The 21,524-nt window shown below is 50.3% G+C and overlaps 1 protein-coding gene and 1 long non-coding RNA gene across 6 annotated transcripts in view; one reads left to right on the plus strand and one right to left on the minus strand.

Moving 5' to 3' along the window:
• Positions 1-3,899: 3,899 nt before the first annotated feature.
• LOC119505614 lies at positions 3,900-12,106 on the minus strand. The gene is made up of 3 exons (XR_005210779.1): positions 11,981-12,106; positions 11,661-11,781; positions 3,900-4,384 (listed from the first exon to the last, which is right to left on the minus strand). It is a non-coding gene; the product is annotated as an uncharacterized LOC119505614 (long non-coding RNA).
• A 109-nt stretch (positions 12,107-12,215) lies between these two features.
• Positions 12,216-21,524, plus strand: part of TBC1D2 (TBC1 domain family member 2) — a 59,636-nt gene continuing 50,327 nt past the window's right edge. For 3 of the 5 annotated variants that reach the window (XR_005219069.1, XM_037850890.1, XM_037850891.1), the window contains exons 1-3: positions 12,216-12,657; positions 15,404-15,533; positions 21,184-21,331. Coding sequence is in view for 4 of the 5 variants with exons in the window: in XM_037850890.1 (XP_037706818.1) it covers positions 12,289-12,657; positions 15,404-15,533; positions 21,184-21,331 (647 nt within the window). In the remaining variant the exon portion in view is untranslated. Of the gene's footprint in view, positions 12,658-15,403; positions 15,534-17,839; positions 17,965-21,183; positions 21,332-21,524 lie in introns of those variants that run through there. The other 2 variants (XM_037850893.1, XM_037850892.1) reach the window with 2 other exon arrangements.

The raw sequence follows: 21,524 nt of genomic DNA on the forward strand, positions 1-21,524 counted from the left end.
AGCTTCAAAGAAAGGCAGTTGAGAGTTGAAGCCCTTTGAGAAAGCCCTGCCTGGGAGTCTCCTCATCCTGGGCTCCGGAGACAACACTCAAGTCTGATCTGAGAGAAGTTTCTGGAAACAGCACCTTTGGAAACAAACAAAGCCCTGATCTTCCAGGCCACGTGGAAGCCACGATTTCAAACCCCCTGAACACAGCAGTGGTGGAATCCCTAGGAAGGGCTCTGATTGGCCCGGCTTGGGTAATGAGCACATCCCTAAACCAATCGTCTTGTCCACGGCTGGGCTCAAAGGCGGGGCCTCTGGATTCCAAGCTCGGCTCCCAGAGAGGGGGCGGGAAGGGGGCTCAGCTGTCTCCCCTGTGCAAGCGCCTTCCTGGGACCCGACGACAAAGGCCTAGAAGCCAGTGAAGGGAGAGGAGGCAGAGCTGGGTAAATTGTAAAAGGCCAACTGGTGGCCCCTCGGTACTCTGCCTGCGGAGCTCCTTCCTTCCCCAACCTGAGAACAGAGCCAAGGGAATCTGGAGGCACCGCCCTTCCGCCCAGCCCTGGACATGGCGATTGGCTCAAATATGTGCCTGTTACACAAGCCCAGCCAATCACAGTCCTTTCCAGGGTTCCTGCCAGGGCGCTAAGGAGGTTTGAAATCTTGCCCTCCACACGGAGAGAAATGAAGAGAAGAACTGAACTTTGGTCACCTTCGTGGGCTCAAGGACAGACAGTGCCCTTGGGTTGCTCGATCTTGAGCCACTACCTCACACAGAGTCAAGTTTCTGTCACTTGGAACCAAAATAAATCCGTGGGAAATAGGGAGGCTCCACAGGAGGGCTTGTTGTCTGGAATTTTTGCGAAGTCTGTCCCCCTCCCTTCTCCTCATTTTGAGACTTTGGGGAAATATTTCCTTGGTGCCCCACACGCTGCTGAGCAGGGAGGGTGGGGTCGGGCTGACCACCCAAGGGCTGTGCACCTGTTCTGCAGTCTCTATCCTTGTTCCTGCCTGTCCCCCACTCCTTGGGCCTGTCCCTACTCCACCCCCATCCCATGCTCGGAACCCCTGGCACATCCCGCGGCTCACTCAGAACACCTGGTCTGAGCTGGGTGTGGTCCAAGGTGGGTCCTGCCTGGAGATGACAACTCACCACCTGGTCCCTTAAACACCAGTCCCTACAAATGTTACAGGTCTGTATGACACCAGAAGAAACGACAGAAGATAAAGACTGGGACTGTATAATTTAGTGAAACCTAGAGTGGTCAATGAGTGTGATTAAATGTACAAATATAAGAATGTTTTTGCATGGGGGAGCAGCAAGAAGGAATGAAGTTGTGAGGTATGCAACCAGGTGAATGGACTGTGAGGACAGTAGGTTGAGTGAAATAAGCCAGAAATGAAAATACAAACATTATAATGCCTAATGTGGACTAATAATAATGTGTAAACTCTGAGAATTGAATCTGGGCCCATGGGTTATAAGGGGAAGGCTTGTGTAACAGTTACATTGTAAGCCCTTACAGCAGTCACATTTATTCATGAGTTGTAACAGTTATTCCTAAATTTTAAGATTCTGAGCTGTTTGTGTGTGACGTGGTCGGATGCGGGAGCTTTGGGTGTCTGTGTGGCTCCCGGGACTCAGCAGAGTTCGGCGGCTGTGAGTGTCGGCACAGCCCCATGAATCAACTGAAAGAGGCTGAAAAGGAGATCAGACTTCTATTGGAGATATGAATGAATCAGACTTGGTCAAGATAGGGGTATTGCAGACTAAAGGATAGAGGATGATATTAACTGTGTTTTAAAACTTTGGCTTCTGTGTGGAACCAAAGGAAGAGATGATTATATGCTACAAAATCTTTATTTTCTGTAGCACACTATATAACTTGTATGGTCAGTTTACTCAAATGCCATAATTGCATGGAGCCTTGACTAGGGTGTGAGATCTTGCTGGTTTGGACAGGTTAGCATGAAGCCCCTGAAACAACCCAGAGTAATTTGGGCAGAGAATAAAAAATATTTGCAAAGCTCCCTTGAGGGACTGTGGACAAATGTGGAAATACTAAACTTCCCCAGCTGGGGAATTCCTGATACTCTTTCCAGCATTGGGGACCACCAGCTCAGGAGGTTGAGCACTCCATCTTAGGGCTTGCCCTTATGAAGCCTGTTGCTGCAAAGGAGAGACTAAGCCTAAGAGCTACCCCCAGAGGGTCTCTTTTGTTGCTCAGATGTGGCCTGTCTAAACCAACTTGGCAGGTCAACTCACAGCCCTATCCCCTACATGGGACATGACTCCCAGGGGTGTAAATCTCCCTGGCAATGTGGAATGTGACTCCCGGGGATGAGCCTGGACCCTGCATTGTGGGCTTGAGAAAGCCTTCTGGACCAAAAGGGGGAAGAGAATTGAAACAAAATAAAGTTTCAATGGCTGAGAGATTTCAAACGGAGTTGAGAGGTCACTCTGGAGGTAACTCTTATGCATTATATAGATATCCCTTTTTAGTTTTTAGTGTATTAGAATAGCTAGAAGGAAATATCTGAAATAGTTGAGGTGCAATCCGGTATCCTTGATCCCAGTGGGGCAATCACCGAGCCCCTGCTCCTTGCCAGGGCCTCTGCTGGGCACCAGGGGGGAAGGAAATGAAGGCGGGCCTGGTCTCAAGAAGCTCACAGCCCAAGGAGGAGATGGAGAGATGCATAAAGGAGAAACAGGAAGAGCAGATGACAGACACCGAGCCTGGAACAGGGAGTCAGGGGTGCTTCATGGAGGATGTAACCTCCACATGGCAGCAGCTTCATGGCCATCTGACCTCTACCATTGTGTGACGAGTTGCATGCTCAGCTTCATGCCCTGCTGTTGCATCTAGAAATTCTTAATTTTTTAACAAGAGGCCCTGCATTTTCATTAGGTGATGAGCCCTGCAAATAACATGGCTGGTCCTATACCTTGACCTGAAGATGAGTGAGAGCTCGCCAGCAAAAGGCGGCAGCAAGGGGAAGGTACAGAAGGGAACAGGAGGTCCAACTCCTGCAGAATGGGCAACCCTGCTGGAGCTGCCACGGCCATGCCCGAGGCCATTCACCATCCAGTCCTGGATCCCAGCAGGGCCACAGTTCTGAACAGGCAGACAGCACGCAGCCTGTCTGTGCCATGCCACGGGTCACATCTCAAAATCTTCAGGCCCATGTGCAGATTCCTTTTTCCTATTTGCCTGGCTGTGTGGCTTTGAATGGCTCACTAACCTCTCTGGGCTTCTGGTCTCTTGCAAGACGGATGTGATGCCTCACCTGGGGCTGCTCTGGGGGCCACAGCAGCTTTCATAGGTGAAAAGTGCTTTGTCAGCACTGAGCTAAGATTTATCCTAAAGTGAATGGCTTGGGTAAGTGCAGTCAGGCCACGCACAATGCCACCTGGGGTCCTGGAGATGGGGTGCACCAGAGAGGAAGCCATTGGGGAAAACATCTTGACACACCACACATATTGTGGCGGGGGCGGGGGGGGGGGGCAGAGATTCTGAAGACAAGACTTGAAAAGAGATGACGGAACGGCTCTGCTAGAAAGGATTAGAAATTTGGTTGTGAAAGGAGGGAGGAAGGGGAGAGAGGAGGGGGCTAGAGTCAAGTAACACAGCAGGGTGGTTGAAGGATTGTAAAGACTAGAGAGGTTCTAACTTTAAGTCATTTGTGCTGCTATGAAGTAAACCCTCTCCTGTCCCTTCACTTCACCCCTTCCCTGAAAATGTCCCTAAACCTTCCGTGAAATCTACTGTCAAGCAAAGGCCTTGTGGGTTTGGGGGGAAATGAAGGAAAGGGGCAGAGGCCAGAGGGGATAAAAGTAAGAAGGGAACATATGTTCTCTGCGACAAGCAGGAATCTGGCATAACAGAAAACCCCCAGAAATTCGCAGAAACGTGAGCGAGGCTCCAGACTTTTACAGAGTGAAATATGAGAGGAACGGGAAGTTTGAATTAATCACATCTCGATCTCCCAAGCCTGTCACCCTCGCTGGCATTTAGCTGGCGTAAGTCACAGGCGCATCTTATCCCACAAATCTCGAAGATCTTGAACGCCAATGCGGGAATGCTGAGAGACGAGAGGAGGAACACCTGGTCAACGGGGTCCCCCAACAAACCCCACCCTCAGTGCTTTAGAAGGGGTGAAATGGGAGAAGCTGCCAGCCTGGGGGCTTTGGTGGCGGGAAACAGCTGTCAGCTCAGCCGGCTCTTTGTCCTCCGAGATCTCAGCTGCTCTCGGAGACAGTCGAGGCCGCTCTGGCCACCACTTCTGGAGCAGAGCAGGCCAGCACTGATGGCGGCCTGGGACTTCTGGGCAGAGAGAAGAGTTGGTCCATTTCCCTCCATCTGGATTCCAACGGAAAAGGCCCAGGGCAGTGCTGCTCAAACTTGGGGGAAAAAAAATACATATATATATATATATATAGCCACCCTTTATTATTTTTATACAGAAATTTACCTTAATATGTCCAAACTAGGCATGAACCCATGCTCATTGTTCTCACATAAAAGCCAAACAAATGCATAAATGAAATCCAAACAAAATGACCCAAACCAATAAAAACCATATAAGCAACACTGACTTCATGGGATAGTTGAGGTTTCCTTGAAAATAAGCGCAGCTCTCCAGGAGCCGCACCGGCACCCACTGCTTTTCTTTATTTAAACCATGCTGAAAAGCTCCTCTGTTCAGCACACGGTGCTACCGCTTGGCCTTCTCTCGGCTGTATCATAGCATTTCCCTCTTAAGGTCCGCCTTTGATCTTTTTCTCGTGACCCACTGACCAGGGCGGGGTCCCCCAGATGGCGCCCGCAGACAGTCCTTTTTGGGGGCTGCATGCTGGCAGGGATAACCTCACTCCGACCCCTCAGGGACCCCAGAGAGAGAACTATTATTCTTGTCCATCTACAGCTCCCCAGCACTCAGACTCAGAGATCACCCGCCGGGAAGTGGGGGCGTCGGAATGTGGACACGGCCAGTTGATGCCAGAGCACCCCCTTTCCCCACCCTCAAAAGGCCTCATCAGAAGTAGCTGGATCCTGATAACCCAGAATATGCTCGTTCAATTTTTTTTTTTTTTTTTAGATTATCTTGACATGAAAACACCATCTTTTTTTTTCTTTAGTTTTTACAACAGTTGTAGGTTTACAGAAAAATCATGGAAGTACAGAGTTCCCATATATCCCCCACATGCATACACACACACACGTATACAATTCTTTCTGTTATTAACATTTTGCATTAGCGGTACATTTGTTACAATTGATGAACCAATATTATTATATTATTAATTAAAGTCCATCGTATACATTAGGGTTCACTCTTTGTGCTGGACAGTTCTGTGGGGTTTTCTTATTGTGAAAAAATATATATACAACATAAAATCTCCCATTTTAACCACTTTCGAGTATACAATTCAGTGGTGTGAACTGCATTCACAATGTTGCGCTACCATCACCACCATACATTACCAAAACTTTTCCATCACCCCAAACAGAAAATTTGTAACAATTTAAGCATTTAACTCCTCATGCCACACACCTACCCCAGCCCCTGGTAACCTGTATTCTAGTTACTGACTCTATAAATTTGCTTCTTCTAATTATTTCATATTGGTGAGATCACACAGTTATCTGTCCTTTTGTGTCTGGCTTATTTCACTCAACATAATGTCTTCAAGGATCATCCACAATGTTTTTTAAATTTTATAGGTGATTGGTGGGCCCCCAAGAATTTATCTGTGGCATTGCCTGAGGTTCAGGGCCCCAGTTTGAGGGCCTCTGAGCACGGGTGGGCATGGGGAGCCCACACAGAGCTGAAACCCAGGAGAGCCGCAGCTCAGGAGAAATGCATGTCAGACACACTCCAGAACCCCGTGGGCTTCGAGGGCCTTCCAGTCCTGGGAGACAGCGGGCCTTGGAGGACCTGTTGCTTTGAGGACAGTGGAGGCTGGACCTTGGGGACAACTTCCCCACACATTAAATGATGTGGCCACATTTCATGCCAAGCTTGCCAAGAACGTAAAACACAGAAGTCTAAATTTTTTATATCTCTGGCTAACAAATGTGTAAAAATTAAACTAAACAAAATGCCTCCATTATTTAATTCTTTAAATATCAAATAATTTAAAAAGCAAGTTTCCCTGGAACCAAAGTTCTTTTTGCAGAATCTCGTTCACATTCAGAATTTGAAATGAAGGTAAAACAAAACAGGGCTCAATGTCTGCAGTGTCAGGTCATTTCTTTCAAGATTCTTATAAGAAAATGACGGCTGGGGCTATGAACTGTGTGCTTGCTGGGTGGAAATGGATTTTCCCTTATGTTCAGTCAAGCAAGATTTGACTGATGGCACAGATATTCATTACCACGACCCTGCCAAGCAGCTTTGGGAACCTGTTTGGCTCCGAGATCATGTCATGTTATGAGGCATACATGCAAAACTAAACATTGATTCTCTGTCCGCCAGTCTCCAATAATCACTGTTTTCCTAACTCAGTATTTTACAGAAAAACTGCCAGTGAGGAATCTCCTTCACAAATGACTTGTGGGTTTAAATGAACCTAATTCTTTTAAAATATATGTATCTGAAAATCCTGTGTGTCACATAAACATGAATTTTGGGGGATTATTATCAATTGAAAACGACATTGCTCACAAAAATGGATACATTAGAAAGCATATGATGGTTTGCTGACTAGAAAGCCTAAAATTTAAAAAAACATAATTTTAATAAAACTGTGTAACCTCATTTATCTAAGTTATCCCTCCCTTAATAAGTGACTTTATCCAATACTGAGGGCAGAAAAAAATTTTATATGAAAGGCCACTCCAAATAACTTAAAGCATAAAGTTTCACTAGTGCATGGAATAAACCCTTATGTTGTACACAAAGAAATCTGTGATTTGTTGATTGAAAATCCATTGCCCATGCTTTTCCTAAATAAATGGGTTGACGGAATACTTAAAATACATTGGTTTTAAGGATGTTAAATTCACCTGCCTGTTTGGGATATGTTGGGGAGAGGCAGGAACCTTTGGTGCTTCCTTTAGGCCCTGGCCAAAGGATTCTCAGCCTTGCAAAGAGCTGGAGAATAGCAAGCATACCGGAGGGCAGTGCACCGCAACGACCACCAGGTGGCAGTGTCTGCCAGCCTCTTTCTTCTCAGCTAGTAACCAAGTTTAGACGTCAAGGAGAAATGTACCCATTAGAATATACAACAGTTGATGCATTTAAATCAACAGGGATTCCCTTCTAATGTCCCTACACTTAAAACTTAACTCTCTTTTCTCCCTTCATTTTCTTTTTCCCCTGGAGTGTGCCTCTGAGCTTGCTGGTATTAGTGCAAATGTAGGAACACCAACTGCAAAATTTTCCATCGTTATCTCCCAGTCTCGAACTCACAGTGGGATATCCTGGGTAGTTCATTATCCCTGTTTTATGGATGAGAAAACCCCCACCCAGAAAGGTTGGAATCTGCAAACAAAAAGTGCAGTGCCCAGCTTTCCTGACACCCTACCTGCCAGCTGGGACTTGTACCCCATCCCACCTTCCAGAATGGAGGTAGCTGGCTGGGGTGGATGGGGTCAGGGAAGGGGTTAACTGTTTTGTTGGGGGGAAATGAATTAAAAATATTTTATACTGTATGATATGGATTTTTATTTATTTTTATAAAAGATAAAGCTTCTAGGAAATTTTGTAGATGGGTTTCCAAAGAAGTTCACTTTCTCTGCTCTTCTGGGTGGAAAAGTCCAGAAGCCTGCTTAACAACTCCAATCCTTTGCCACCAGAACGATAGTCTTCTGATCCATGTCGTTAATTTACAACTCTAGAAAACTGAATGTATTTTTTTCTCTAAGAAAACTCCCGAATTATCTGCTTTTTATATATGACCCTCTTAATTAGTTTTTGGGGGAATGGAGCTTGAGGAAGAGGTTTCTGATCTCCATTCTTGAGATAAGAAATTATATTCAGCTTTGAAGCAACTTAAATACAGGTACAGACAGCTACTTACAAGCAGTTTTTAAAAGGCAAAAGCTATTAAAATTTTTTAACTGTGGAAAAAACAGAAAAGTACAAAGAAGAACATGAAAATTAGTCAATGTCATCACTCAGAGAAAACTCTATCAACATTATGCATTATCTTTTTTGCCTTTTAGATACATATATACATTCATATATATTTTTATCACTTAGTAATCTTTTTGTGAAGAGTTTTGTGACCTACATCTAGAATCTAGTACTTTCCATATCCTTCTACCAAAACAAAAATGTTTAATCATTTATGTAACCAACCCCTGATTTCTGGACATTGATATTTTTTTCCAGTTTTTCAATGTTATAAATAATACTGTAATGAACATATTTGTAAGCAACTGTAATTTTTCCTTATAACAAATTCTTAAAAATGGAACTTCTAAACCATGGGACATGTAAAATCCCTTAGCTTTTCATTCCTGTTACCAAATTACCCTTCATAACCCTTGAACCAATTTATACCATCCTTCCCATACCCCCTCCCAGCAAAGACTGAGGGTGGCTGTTTTCCGATATCCAAGGGACACATTATTGTCAAAAACAAACAAACAAAAAACTTACCAATATGACTATTGAAAATTACTAGAGAGGGTAAAAGGTGTTTTGTTTTGTTTTATGCATTTATTAGCCGTGTGTGTCATTTTTGTGGATTGTTCATTTGTCCATTATTTCCATTGTTTGTTTTTCTCATTGACCGTAACTATTAACTGTTTCTTATCTTTCATAACGTGTTCCAAATGCTTTTCTTGCTTTGTATTTGCCTTTTCATTGTGCTTCCTGACATTTTTCTTATATACACATTTGAAATGTTTCTGTGGCCAGTCTAGCAATCTTTAGTTTTGTTTGCAGCATTTGATGTCGTGCTTATAAAGATCTTCCTTTTCTCTATCCAAGATGACATAAATATTTGGCTTTATTTTCTTTGGATATTCTTATGGTTTCACTTTTTATATGCAATTCTTTAAATTTCCTGAACTCTCTTGGTAATGGTATGAGATAAATATCCAAACCACCTTACTATATAGCCCACTGATTGGGAGAAACACTATACTATTATGCTACCCCACCACACAGCTGTAATGCATTCTCAATGGGGACAGCATTGCCCCCAAGGGGGCAAAAATTGGTTCTTGGGTACCAAAAATATCTTACTCTTGTTATGTATAAAGCACAGATATGCATATATTAAATAAACAGATATATATCTGTGGTATTGAAATTTCTTTAGAGGGAGTGCTTAGGAAAAAAAAGTCTAAAATGGCACACTTAGGCGGTGATAATGAAAAAAAGGTTGAGAAACACTGCTCTGTAATAACTGATTTGTATATATTTGCATGATTTTCTGAACTCTATATTCTACTCCGTTGCTGTGCTCTGTTCTGTGCCAGAGGTGCCTGAATCGTGCCTGTAATTCTGTTTACTTCCTTCCTAGCACTTACGAGAACTTGAAATTGCTGTGTGCATATACTTGTTTACCTATCTATTGCCTGTCTCTCTTTTCTTTTATTTTTTAGAGTCATTGTAGATTTACAGAAAAATCGTGCCCCCCTCACCCAGGCAGTTTTCTCTTTAATCAGAATGAAAGCTCAATGGGAGCCAGGACTTCATCCTGTTCTCCACTGTATCCTTAACCTTCTAATTAGTACCTGGTAGAATGCACTCACTAAATAAATACTTGTTGATTGAATCAATACATTTAAATATCTGGTAGGCTAAATCCCTTCCAGTTGCTCTTCTTTTTCTTTTGACTATTCTCCATTTATTCTTAAAAAAGAATGTTAAAATCATTTTCATGGGCTGCAAAAAAAAAAAAAAAATCCTATCAACCCCTTCAGGAAGTGGAGCTACCACCTCCCTTGTAGTGTGGCTGGAACTTAGTGACCCAGTTCCAAAGAATAGGGTACTGATAGAGGAAAACAGTAACAAGGAGAAACCTAGCAGACACCACCTTAACCAAGTGATCCAAGTTAACATCACCATGTGGTGATGTTATGTGCTGAGGAAGGACAGTAAAATCCCATTACCCTGTCTAATCATGAGAAAACACCAGACAAACCCAAATTAAGGGGCATGCTACAAAACACTTGACCAGTACTCTTCAAAACTCTAGGGTCATGAAAAAACAAGGAAACACTGAAATACTGCCCCAGTTTGGAGAACACTAAGGAGACATGATGACTAAATGCAATGGAGAATCCTGGATTAGATCCCGCAACAGAAAAAGGACATTAGTGACAAAACTGACAAGAAAGTCTTAAAATGGTGAATTAAAATCTATTGCAACTGTAGTATTTCTGAGTTTTCAATGGTGTTTGAACTCTGCTCAGTCACCCTCTTCATGGCTTAATGTTTTTTGTCTTGAGGCCTACTCTACTGAGCTTTAATTATTGAGCATTTACAAGTCCCACGCTCTGTGCTAACAATTTCACAAGCATTACTTTAATTATCATAACAACTCTAGCAGTAGACAGAAGTAGATCCAGGTTTTATGGGGCTTGGGAATTATACAGCACCATATTTTAGTTAAAAAAAAAAAAAACCACCAAGTTATAAATGCAAAATCAGGTATGAAGATGAATGTTTACGTAGAATGAGAAAATAAACGACAACAAAGTAAGAGGTCTCTTCTGGCATTTAGGAGAAATGCTTCCTGATTGTAACCTCCCCACCTGGGCTACAAATCCAGAGGCCACTGCAAGTGAGCTTCAGTTTTATTAACTTCAATGTAAATCCACTCAGGAGGTTGGTGCTATCGACAGCTTCATTTTTACAGTGAGAAAACTGACTTAGGTTGAGGCATCGCTCAAGATAGAGGTGGAGTCTGAAAACTATACAAGTGGATGCCAGGGCCCTCGTCTTTATCCCTCACCGCCTCTCATTCACAATGCGGAGGGCACTCGAGGATTTTGTGGGTGGAAGAGGGGAGAGAAGAGTAAGTTAGAGGGGAGGCTGAAGAAAGGGCACGAGAAAAACGGATCACAGCCTAAAGTGGGGAATGGAAACAGGCTCTAGGACCCAAGTGGAGGGATGCCCCTTAGCCAGAAGGGAGCAGGAATTTAGATGGCACCAAGCAGGAAGGTGAGTGAGTTACAGCTTAAGTACTGTCAACTGAGAAACAAACTAAGCTGCAAGACAACAAAGGCATTTATTTGGGGGTCTTAGACTTGCAATTTGGGGATCACAGATTCATAAAGCAACTCAAAATAGTATCCTGTCTTGACACTTCCAGGTAAGGGATTTTAAAGAGAAAAGAAAAGAAAAAGATTATAAATTTGTTTGTGGTTGGCGGCTATTTGCCTTACTCCAATTGTCCTTCAGGTTAGATCTAGGTCTATGGTGTCCGGATGTCCTTGGGGTTTTGCGGAAACTGTTACTTGAGGCTTTGCACACTGGGGCAGTCTGTGACCTCTGGCTGACACCTGCCTAAGAATAACCTCCTGATTCCTTTTATATCTCTTAGCCATGTAATTCTATTTTGTCTTATTTCTTTTTACGATACCTTTTTACAAACTTATTTACGAAACCTGAGACCAACCCCACCCCCCTGGGCGTGGCGCTGGGTTCCGAGCGCAGTTGAGCGCTCTCGCCCGCTGAGCTCCCGCCCGGCAGCCCTGGTGACGCCCACGTACCGCACCCGGGACAGGAAGGAGGCCCATGGGGGACTGAGACGGACGCGGAGGACGCCGCGGGGTCAGCCGAGGGACGGAGGAACCATCCGTGCAGGGTCACGGTACGCTGCTGCCGTAATATCTGCGAGAAACCGAAGGGAAGGCAACGCCCGCGAGCCCAGACTCCGGAAGTGAGGCCGGAAGTGCAGCCCCGGGGCCTGCGGCCCTCTCAACCAATGGCCGGGCGGTGCGCCCTCCGACGGTGGCCCACGCGGGCCCTGCGGGGGAGGGGGAGTAAAGGCGGGAGTCCCGTGAGGCGCGAGAAGGGACCATCCTCTTACGTTATTCTGCGAGTCACCAAGGCAGTGTCATCAGGGACAGGCATCGTTTCTCACATCTCTGCCGCTGGTTAACCTAGCTCAGTGCCGCCACGCCTCCGACCTCCATACCCGTCTCACGCACCAAGGCTGCCCTCAGTAAATATGGCCGACGGGAGCGGCGGAAAATCCGGAAGTGGGCGGGGAGGGGCGGGGTGAGCGGGGCGGGGCGCAACCGGCCCCGCCCCCGGCGCCGGGTCTCCCTCCTGGAGGTGCCCGCCCAGCGCGGACGGTCGGCCCGGGCGCGGCTCGTCAGTGGCCGGCAAGCTGGGATGGAGGGCGCCGGGGAGAAGCCCCCCGAGTCCAGCTCCGCCGTTCCCCGGCCCGAAGAGCCCCGGTTCCCCGGCGCCGAGGTGTGGCCTCACGAGGAGTCGGGGGGCTGCGCCCGGCCCCCGGAGACGGCCCCCAAGAAACTCTGCGGGTATCTGAGTAAGTTCGGCGGCAAAGGGCCCATCCGGGGCTGGAAGTCCCGCTGGTTCTTCTACGACGACAGGAAATGTCACCTGTATTACTCGCGGACGGCGCACGATGCCAACCCCTTGGACAGCATCGACCTCTCCGGGGCGGTCTTTGACTGCAAGGCGGACGCCGAGGAAGGGACCTTTGAAATCAAGACTCCCAGCCGGGTTATCACCCTGAAGGTAAACGGAGCGGTTTTCTGCGGTTCGGCGGGGGCTGGCTCCCAGGGCGCCGTCGGGCGCGCGTGGGTCGCGGTGAGTGGACTCGAACCGGGATCCCCGGCGGCGCCCGGCGCTCGCACCGCGCAGTAGGCCAGACGGGGGCGATGCACCCATTTTACAGGCCGAGAAACTGAGTCCGAGAGAGACCAAGGCACTGGCGCCAGGCCACACATCTAGAGAGGCGGGGAGCCCACACGTGGAACCCCGAAGTTTTTCCACCTCCCAATGCTGAAACTACTTTTGAGCGTGCCTAATGATGCAGTTGGTTTTAACTTTCTTACTGGGGACTGAAGCATAGGTGATGTAGGGGTTTTGCCTCCCTGTGGCCTCTCTTGAAGTCAGTATTGCGATTCATTTTTCTTGGCGTCTGGCCAAGAGGAGGGAATGCTGAGAAAACGCTGGCAGAGCTTGGGTTTCAGTTCATCCTGGCCTGTCTAAACCTGTCCTCCCATCAGCAGGAAGCAGAAGTTTTATTTTATCATCACATTTAAATGAGAAAGACTGAAGCAGTGGAAAGGCTTTGAAATTCACCCCTTGTGCTGGGTAGTAGCCCTGTGACCCTGGGCAAGTTACTTAATATGTCAAAATGTAGGTAGTTTGTGAGATTGAAACAAGGTCCCTACGCATCTGACTCATCACAGGTACTCAGTGTTGTTGAATTAATCCCAGCCCCTTGAATAGAGCCCGGCACCTGGTGGGTGCTCCATAAATGTGTGTGGGGTAAACACACATGTGCACATAGAGTGATGGGCCCACGGTCAGGGTGTTCAAGCCCAGTGGAGGTTCCCCATTGCTTAGCTGGAAAGACGTCTCTGCTGAGAGTTGTGTGGGCAGCAGAGAGGAGTGTGGCAGGAGACCCCCCCACCCCCTCCTCCAGCCATCCGGATATCTGTAGAGCCCCTGGATGCAGCCACAGTTTCAGTTCCCCTTTGCTGGCTGGGACTGGCTGGTGACCCAGGCAGGGGCCTCGGTGGAAACAATGGCAACCAGGAATTCCGGGCCCCGGAAGGCATTTTAGAGGTCACAAGTCTGGCAACCCCCTCCTCCCCGCGGTTGAGGGATGGATCCAGGATCCCCAGCACATGTGTTGAACTATTCCCTGGATCCACGTGTACTCCTGGCCCTGAGCTAGAGGACTCGGGAGACACAGCAGACCACCCCACCCCCCCAGCCAGTGTCCACTTCAAGTCTGGTGGGGAGACAACATGGAACACACAGCAAAATGCTAGAGATACCAGAAGTCCCTAGGAGAAGAGGGTGGCCACAGAGGAGGGTCTGTTGTCCCAGGTGGGAGGGCTATCCAGAGAGGACCTCCCGGAAGAGGGCAACACCTCAGTCCTGGAAGAGGGACGCAGACAAGAAGGAGAAGGGCATTCCGGGTCCAGAGAGCCCCACGAGCAGAGACAGGGCTGTGGGATGCAGCCTGGAAGGCTCAGGCGTGTCCCGGGAGCTAGGCGGGGCAGAGGCCAAGGGCAGAGCAATCTGTGAGTGAGGCCCAGGAGCTTGGGCTGGGTCCTTTGGCCATAGGAAGTTGTCACAGGCTGTAAGCAGGGGAGTGTTGTGAGACTGGAGTTATTGGAAAGCTGAGGCTGGCTCCTGGGCAGAGAACGGGGAGTTCGCCAGGCTGTGCAGGGGAGAGGCGATGGCTGAGCCAGGGCAGCGAGAGTGGGAAGGGAGAGACACGGGGGACTCGAGGTGGCCCGAGCGCCTGGCCAGCTGGCAGGTGAACTCAGTCCCTGAGGAAGGGGACTGGCCTGGGGAGCCCATGGGACATCCATGGGCATCTCTCCCAGGAGGCTCTTCCAGGTGGACAGGGATCATGTCAGTTGGCTCACCCCAATGTCCCCAGGGCCTGGCATAGTCCTGACGCACAGTGGGCACTCGATATACCCTCTCAACCGAATGAATCCTGTGGGGTGTTGGGTTTGGGCTGAGCTCTCAGCATGAAGGCCTTGGAGAAACCACGGGAGGGGCTGCATAGAAAGGGAAGCCAGGCATCCCTGACAGGCTGGGTCTGTGGGGTCCCCCGGCCTCACAGGCCTCTTGAGAGAGGGGGTACCTGCCCCCATTGCTCTGGACCCTGCCGCTGTCCTCATGTGGCCTCCATCTGTGGGCATCTTGCCATCCACCTCCAGCTAGCCACCCCTCTTCCTCAGCCCGCCCCAATGACGCTCAGGAGCACCCTAAATTACAACAAAGCTCTGGTCTAAAGCAGGAGCCCCAGGTTGCAGGGCCGGCCCTGCCTCTGCCTGCCATCCGCAGAAGGGGCTAATGGCTCCTGCCCTGCCTGCTTGCTGGAGGGCCCAGCGAGGCAACGGGGTGAGCGTTTGTGTTGTGATGTCCAGGCCCAGAGTTCACAACCTGCACCAGCCATGGCCGGAGTGCTGTAGCGGCCGGAGGGGCCTCCTTGTCACGTGGCTTTCCAGTCCCCATTCAGCAGATCCCCATGGCAGGAGGGATGACCCCCATTCCACACAGCAGCAGATGGGCTCAGAGGAGTCCCAGGGTGACCACCATCCCCTCTCTCAGCCCCCACTGTGGGCCAGCCACTGTGCAGGGTCTTCGGTAGCCAGGAAGCAGGCAGTGTTTCGGGGGTGGGTGCCTCCCATGGCCTTCCCTGGCTCCCACACCCCACAGAGGCCCCCAGCCCCAGAGCCACTCTGCTTCCCCGCCCGGGGCCCTGCCCGCTAACCCTTGTGCTCCCCAGGCCACCTCCAAGCAAGTGATGCTCTACTGGCTGCAGCAGCTGCAGATGAAGCGCTGGGAGTTCCACAACGGCCCGCCCGTGCCCCCCGCCACCCCGGCTGGGAACCAGCCCGCCGTGCACCTCCAGCTAGGTACTCAGTGGGCCCTGCCCGTGCGCCCGGTGCCCGTGGTGACCAAGCCCTTAGCCTCCTGTGGGGAGTAGGTGGAAGGAGCCAAGGAGGCAAGAAGTCGGGAATGTACCTCAGGATTCGGGGGCAGCAGGATCGCACGGAGGGTGAGGAGAGGGGCTTGGTGGCCAGGCAGTCGGGCAGGGTCCTCATCCTGTGTGACCGCGGGCACGATGTTAACCTCCCTGAGCTCCTGTTTCCTTCCCTGCAAAAGGGGGATAGTAATTATACCTGTTCCCTGGGGTTCTCATGAGGCTTCAGTGAACCCATAGCCCCACATTGGCAGGAACAAGGCCTGCAGGGTGTCGGGCCTCAGTGAACATAGCAGCTGTGGCGACCACTGTGGGAAAGTCTGACCACCGGCATCCCCCGCGGGGTTGCAGTGAGGGAGGTCAGTGAGAAAATGCGCCGCTTGGACAGATGCCTCCGCGCTGGGCTTTGGGTACATCAGTGGTTTTATCCCTGGTGGTCCCATAAGGCAGAATCCTTTACCCCCTGGACCCCCCACAAATGCAGTGGCTTGATCCCAAGTCCTAGAACATTCCAGCAGGGAGGAGCCTGGGAGACCACACATTCCCCACCACCCCCCACCCCCACTGCAGCCCAGGTGCGATTGGCAGGTTCTAGAATCAGGCCAGACCAGCCTCACAGCCGCCTCCCTCAGAGCCTGGAAACGAGGTCCCAGCAGGTGTGGCAGTGCCTCCATGGCTGACGGGGGCCGAGGGGGCTGGGAGGGCCTCTCGCCAGCACCCCTGACCTCTGTGCCTGCATGTTTTTCATGCCCCAAACTGAGCTCATCTGCCCTGACCCTTCTCCTTCCCCAGTGTCCCTTCCCCACCATCCCTTCCCCTCCATTGCTGGAGCAGCTGGGGGTCCCCCTTGGCCGGCCCCATCAGGCACCAGCTTCTGGCCCATGTTGTCCTCTGACCTGCTTGTCAGGTGCAGGCCCCTCCATGCAGCCGTCACCACGGCTCGGCCTCCTGTCCTGGTGCCTTGGGGCTGCTGTGACAACAGACTTTATTCTCCCACATTCTGGAGACCAGGAGTCCAAAATCGAGGTGTGGGTGGGGCCGTGCTCCCCCTGAGAGCTGCAGGGGGGCCTTCCTCGCCTTCCCAGCTCCTGGCGGCTCTTGGCCATCCTTGGCTTGGCGGTGGCCACCCCACTCCAGGCTCTGCCTCTATCCTCACACGGCCTTCTCCCCCGGGGGTCTCTCCCTGCCTCCTCTTCTCGTAAGGACACCAGTGACATTGGACTAGGAGTCCAGGGTGACCTGATCTTAACTTAAACAAATAGGGTCACATTGTGAAAGTACTGGGGGGCAGGGTGGGAGGGTTAGGACTTCAGTGTCTTTTTGGGGGAAGACACAATTCAACCCATAACACCCCCTCTTTCAGCCGGAAAAATCACAGCGGCCTCCTCTGCAGTGTCCCTGCTGCTTCCAGGATTGCCCCTCAAACCTGTTCTCCCTATTGAGCTTTCCAAGGTGAAATTGACCTGCCACCCCTCCACCCAGGTGGTGAGGTCCTGGCTGCTTGGCCGGCACTCAGGGCTCGCCCTTCCTGACCCGCCCTCGGCCCCCCACCTTGCACTTGGCACCATGGTGGCACCAGACAGTTCTCTGCTCTTTCTTTCCTTTGCTGGGCAAATTCCTGCTTAATCTCTTTGGCCAAGCCCCAGCATCCCCTCCTCTGGGAAGCCTTCCAGGACTCTGCCAGCTGAGCTGGACTCCCCATGGACCCCAGTGCTTTCTCCAGACGCCTCTCAAAAGCCCAGCTCATTGTGTTCTAATTATCAGTGTCTTCACCAGTCTCCACCCACCAGCTCCTCACAGTGGGACTGTGCCTTTGTCCCCAGGACCCGGTGCCCTGCCTGGCACATCGGGTATCTGTTGAATGGACATGTGAGTGAATGCATGGAACTTGATAATAAATGAGGACGGGCGTGTGAACCCTTAGCCTAGGGCCAGGCACACACGTGTCGGGAAGGGACCGAGACATGGCAGCTGACAATACGCATGTGTGTGTTAATGGGTATTTTCACGTGCACACACACTCATATATATACACAGTTACTTTTATGGTAACTGCTCCTTTTTATCGTTGATAAGCATCGTCATGAATTTCTTCAGGGAACCTTTTGGGTGTTTTATGCTTACACGGGGTTTCTTTGCTTCTGCTCCTCTGTGCCACCCCACTCCTCATCAGCCGGGATCCCAACAACCCTGGCCACGCAGAAAATTGCAGCCTGAGTGAGTACAACTGCCCAGGTCACCTCCAGCCAGAAGCCACGGGAAACCCGCACAGTCCCAGCACTCCCGCGTGCCCTGAACTGAGATCTGAAGAGCCAGGTTATCAGGACACTGGCTTTGGGCTCCCACAGGCCTCTTCTGCTGTGGTAACCACTCCCCAGTTCCTTTAACTCTGTGGCTTCGGGTCAGCACACACACACACCCCAGCCTCTCCCGGGCCAGCCCCTCTCTGGGCGTGGGCGAGGGGGCATGGCGGCAGGTGGCCAGGGCGCGGTTCTCCCCTGGAGGAGACTGGCAAGAGAGCAGGGAGTGTGGGAGTGGGCTGCTCCGCGCCCAGCCTTTCCCAGGCCCCAGCCCAGAGCTGCCGGGGGCCTGCGAGGGGAGGCAGGTCTGGAGCAGGCCGCCCCAGCTCACTGGCCTCCACCCTTCCTGGGAGGGAGCTGTGGAAACCTCCTGACCCACTTCTGACTTTGAGTCAGAAGCTCCATCTTGGGAGAAGTGTCTTGTCATGGCCCTTGGGCAATCTGCAGGGTATTTTCTCTACAGCTTTTAAGCATCAGTACTTTTATTTTGTTCTTCACCCAAACATTGGTTTCCACAGGAGCCAAGAAAGATTGAGGAGGCTAGTGGTAATAATAACATGTTTGCAAAGTAGAACCATTCACAAGGGGCTTTTATGGGTGTGCAGCAACACAAAACTCCACATCCCATTTGCTGGCTGTTGTCTCAGTTTACTTGCGTTATCTTATTTAATCCTCACGGTGGTCCTGGGAGGTAGCATTAGTCCCATTTTACAGAAGAAGAAACTGAGGCTCACAGCGACCAAGGCAAGAAAATACCAGCTGAAATTCGAGCTCCAGCTGCAGACTCGCCCCTTCCCTTCCTCAGCTGAGAAGGCAGCTGGCGTTTGTCCAGAGCCCTCGGGGAAGCGGTGGCCTCCTGGCCCTGGCCCCTTTTGGTCCAGGCGATGATGTTTTCCTTCCAGCAGTGGGGCATCCCCCCTGGGGGCTCAGACAGAAGGGGACTCAAAGACAAGTGCTGCTGAGAGCCCTCCAATTGCCACCTCAGGGAGGGCACCTGCCAGGCCGGAGGGGCCAGAGCCTCGGCTCATCAGTTCTCTTTCAGAAGTGCAGCCTCTCCACCGTGTGTCCCCTGACAGCCACCCCCTGGACACCCCTGGCCCCACACCGGGAGCCTGCGCCTTCCTGGGGCCATCAGGTTACAAAGGCCACTCTGATGAGCCACGTGGTTTCGTGGGAAAGGCAGGAGTGAGGGGCTGCGTTTGTGCCATGGTTCTGCTGCCTTCCAGCTGTGTGACCTTGGCCATGAAAACACCTTCTCTGAGCTGCTGTTTCTTCATTGCCAAACCCCACACTTACCACGGAGGCTTATCTCAGCATGGCCTTGGAGCACATCTAGGGCTCAGGGGGAAGTAGATGGTGGCAGTTAGCGAGGGGCTCCCTAAGACATTAACATCTTAGACAAACCGTAGGTTCTTGTTTTTCTGGATGAGAGAAAATCAAGATGGTGAAAGTTTTGATAAACAAGAAACTCTTACTTATTTGGACAAGTGTGTTGGCAGCCTGCTGAATCAGTCTGAATTGGAGACTCCTTTGAAAAGTGGAGCTTTGTGGCTTTCTGCACATTTTTGGAACCTTTCTCCTTTCATCCTTGCCCCAACCCTGCAGGAGATGGGGCAGAGAGGAGTCTTCCTGTTTTAAAAATTGGGACCCTGAGGCAGAGGTCCCAGCAGAAGGGGCCCCTTTCTAGTCTGCCAGGCTCACACTTCATGGCCCTGTGCAAACCCTGGGGGCTCTGCCTTGGCAGCCGGATGAGATCCGGCCTCTTAGCACCCACCACCCCCATTCCCCCATTCGACCTTCCAGCCCCGTCTTCCCTGGTCCTTTCTGCATCCTCAGCTCTGGGGCTGGAGCCCCTTGCTGCCTCTTGTACTTACACACATGCCCTTCTAAAGGCCCCCTCCTGTGGGCAGTCTTCCAGGGATTCAGAGCTGGAAGGAGTCTGTCTCCCTCCCAGAACCCCCGAGTGCTTTGTGCTGCCCTGGTGTTCCCAGGTGTGCTGTGAGCTTCCTGCACAGCCCCACCTGGAAGCCCCAGGGTAGACGCTCTGTTTGTGTTTGCTGAGGGAAGAACTCAAAAAGTATGGCTTTTGGTGTGGCGGAGCACGGCCAGCTGACAGACATGCTCATTAGGAATTAGCAAATGCTTTGTTGCCCTCGGTTGTGTAAGGGGATAATTTTCTTGAGTAGATTGAGCAGCTCTCCACCCCCCACCAGTCTATTTAAAGCTTTGCATCCTCAACCTTTGGCAGAGATGGTGCAAAAGCAAAACTCCCCAGAATTCTTCACCCTCTCTAAGCTCAGGCACTGCGTAATCAAGATTGCACCATCCCAGAAGAGATCTTGGTTCTTTTCTGCTTTTCCTAATACTCGCAGCTAACTTCTCAACGCCCACCCTTTACCTGAGCCATGGTACCTTCAAGCATTAGCAGCTTTGGGATCCCTTGGGTGTGAGGATCACGTCCAGCTGGGGCATGTGGAAAATGTAGGGAAGTGGAGAAGGAAAATGACCTGTGATCCTGTCACCCTAGACAGGCACTGTTAACACCCCTTTTTAAAATACATGTAAGGCAAAATGTCCTCCTTTCTGATACTCACTTTGTAACCCTAACATTTCTGGGTGACAAAATCTCTTTTCTAACCATCTATTTTTTATGAACTTATATCCTTTTTTATTTCTAAAAGTTACCCATGTTTGCTGTGGGAAATTTGGGGAAAAAAAAAAAGTTTAATAGAAGTAGCCTGCTTGCCTGTAAGCTGTTTAACCAATCTGAAGATTGTAGAATGTATTTCTTTGAGACTTTCTATACAATTAAGATCATGCTCTAGCTCCAGTTTTTTATTGGGCTTTTTCCACTTAATGTTATATTCCAGGCACATTCCCCCTGTTCTTAAACATACGGCATTGCATGAAGGCAGCAGAATTTATTTCACCAATTCCCAGAGTTTTAGGTCTGAAGTCATTTCCGGTTTGAGGCTATTGTAAACAGTGCCTGTTGGCACAGAAAGCCTTGTCAGCGTTTTGGACCACTCTTAGGGTGGGTTCTCAGGTGTAGGATCAGGTAGGGGTCTGCCTGGTTTTCAGGGGATTCCAGGAAGGCTGCCTGGGATGCCACATTTTATGGGCCATCGGACATGGGGTAGCAAGCGTGCCTCATGATGCTAAGGTGCAGGGGAGGCTCACTCCCCAGCTCCCTGGCCCCCTGCTCCCGGCAAGCTCGGGACCCCTGCCCATTTCCCGAGCGCAGTAACCCAGGTGGATTGATTCCCTTTCCTTGTTCCTTAGAGCCTGAGGAGGCGGAGCTGGAGGAATTTCTGTGCCCAGTGAAGACGCCCACGGGGCTCGTGGGTGTGGCAGCCGCCTGGGAGCCTGTCCCCACCATGCCCTTGGCTCTGCAGAATATTTCCCTCAAGCACCTGGGGACTGAAATACAGTAAGTGCCGGGGGCCCGGGGGCTGGCCAGGCTGCGGCAGCCCCTTCTGCGGCGCCCCCTGCAGGGAGGTGGTGCAGGGAGAGGGGTGGGGTCCTTATCTTCAGTGTGTCACCATCATCATTTTAGGATATGGTATTTGTTGTTCTGATTATAAAAGTAGCCCATGTTATTTGTAGGAAATTAGAAACATCTC

The sequence above is a fragment of the Choloepus didactylus genome, chromosome 10 (genome assembly GCF_015220235.1).
Source record: "Choloepus didactylus isolate mChoDid1 chromosome 10, mChoDid1.pri, whole genome shotgun sequence".
NCBI classification, from domain to species: domain Eukaryota; kingdom Metazoa; phylum Chordata; class Mammalia; order Pilosa; family Megalonychidae; genus Choloepus; species Choloepus didactylus.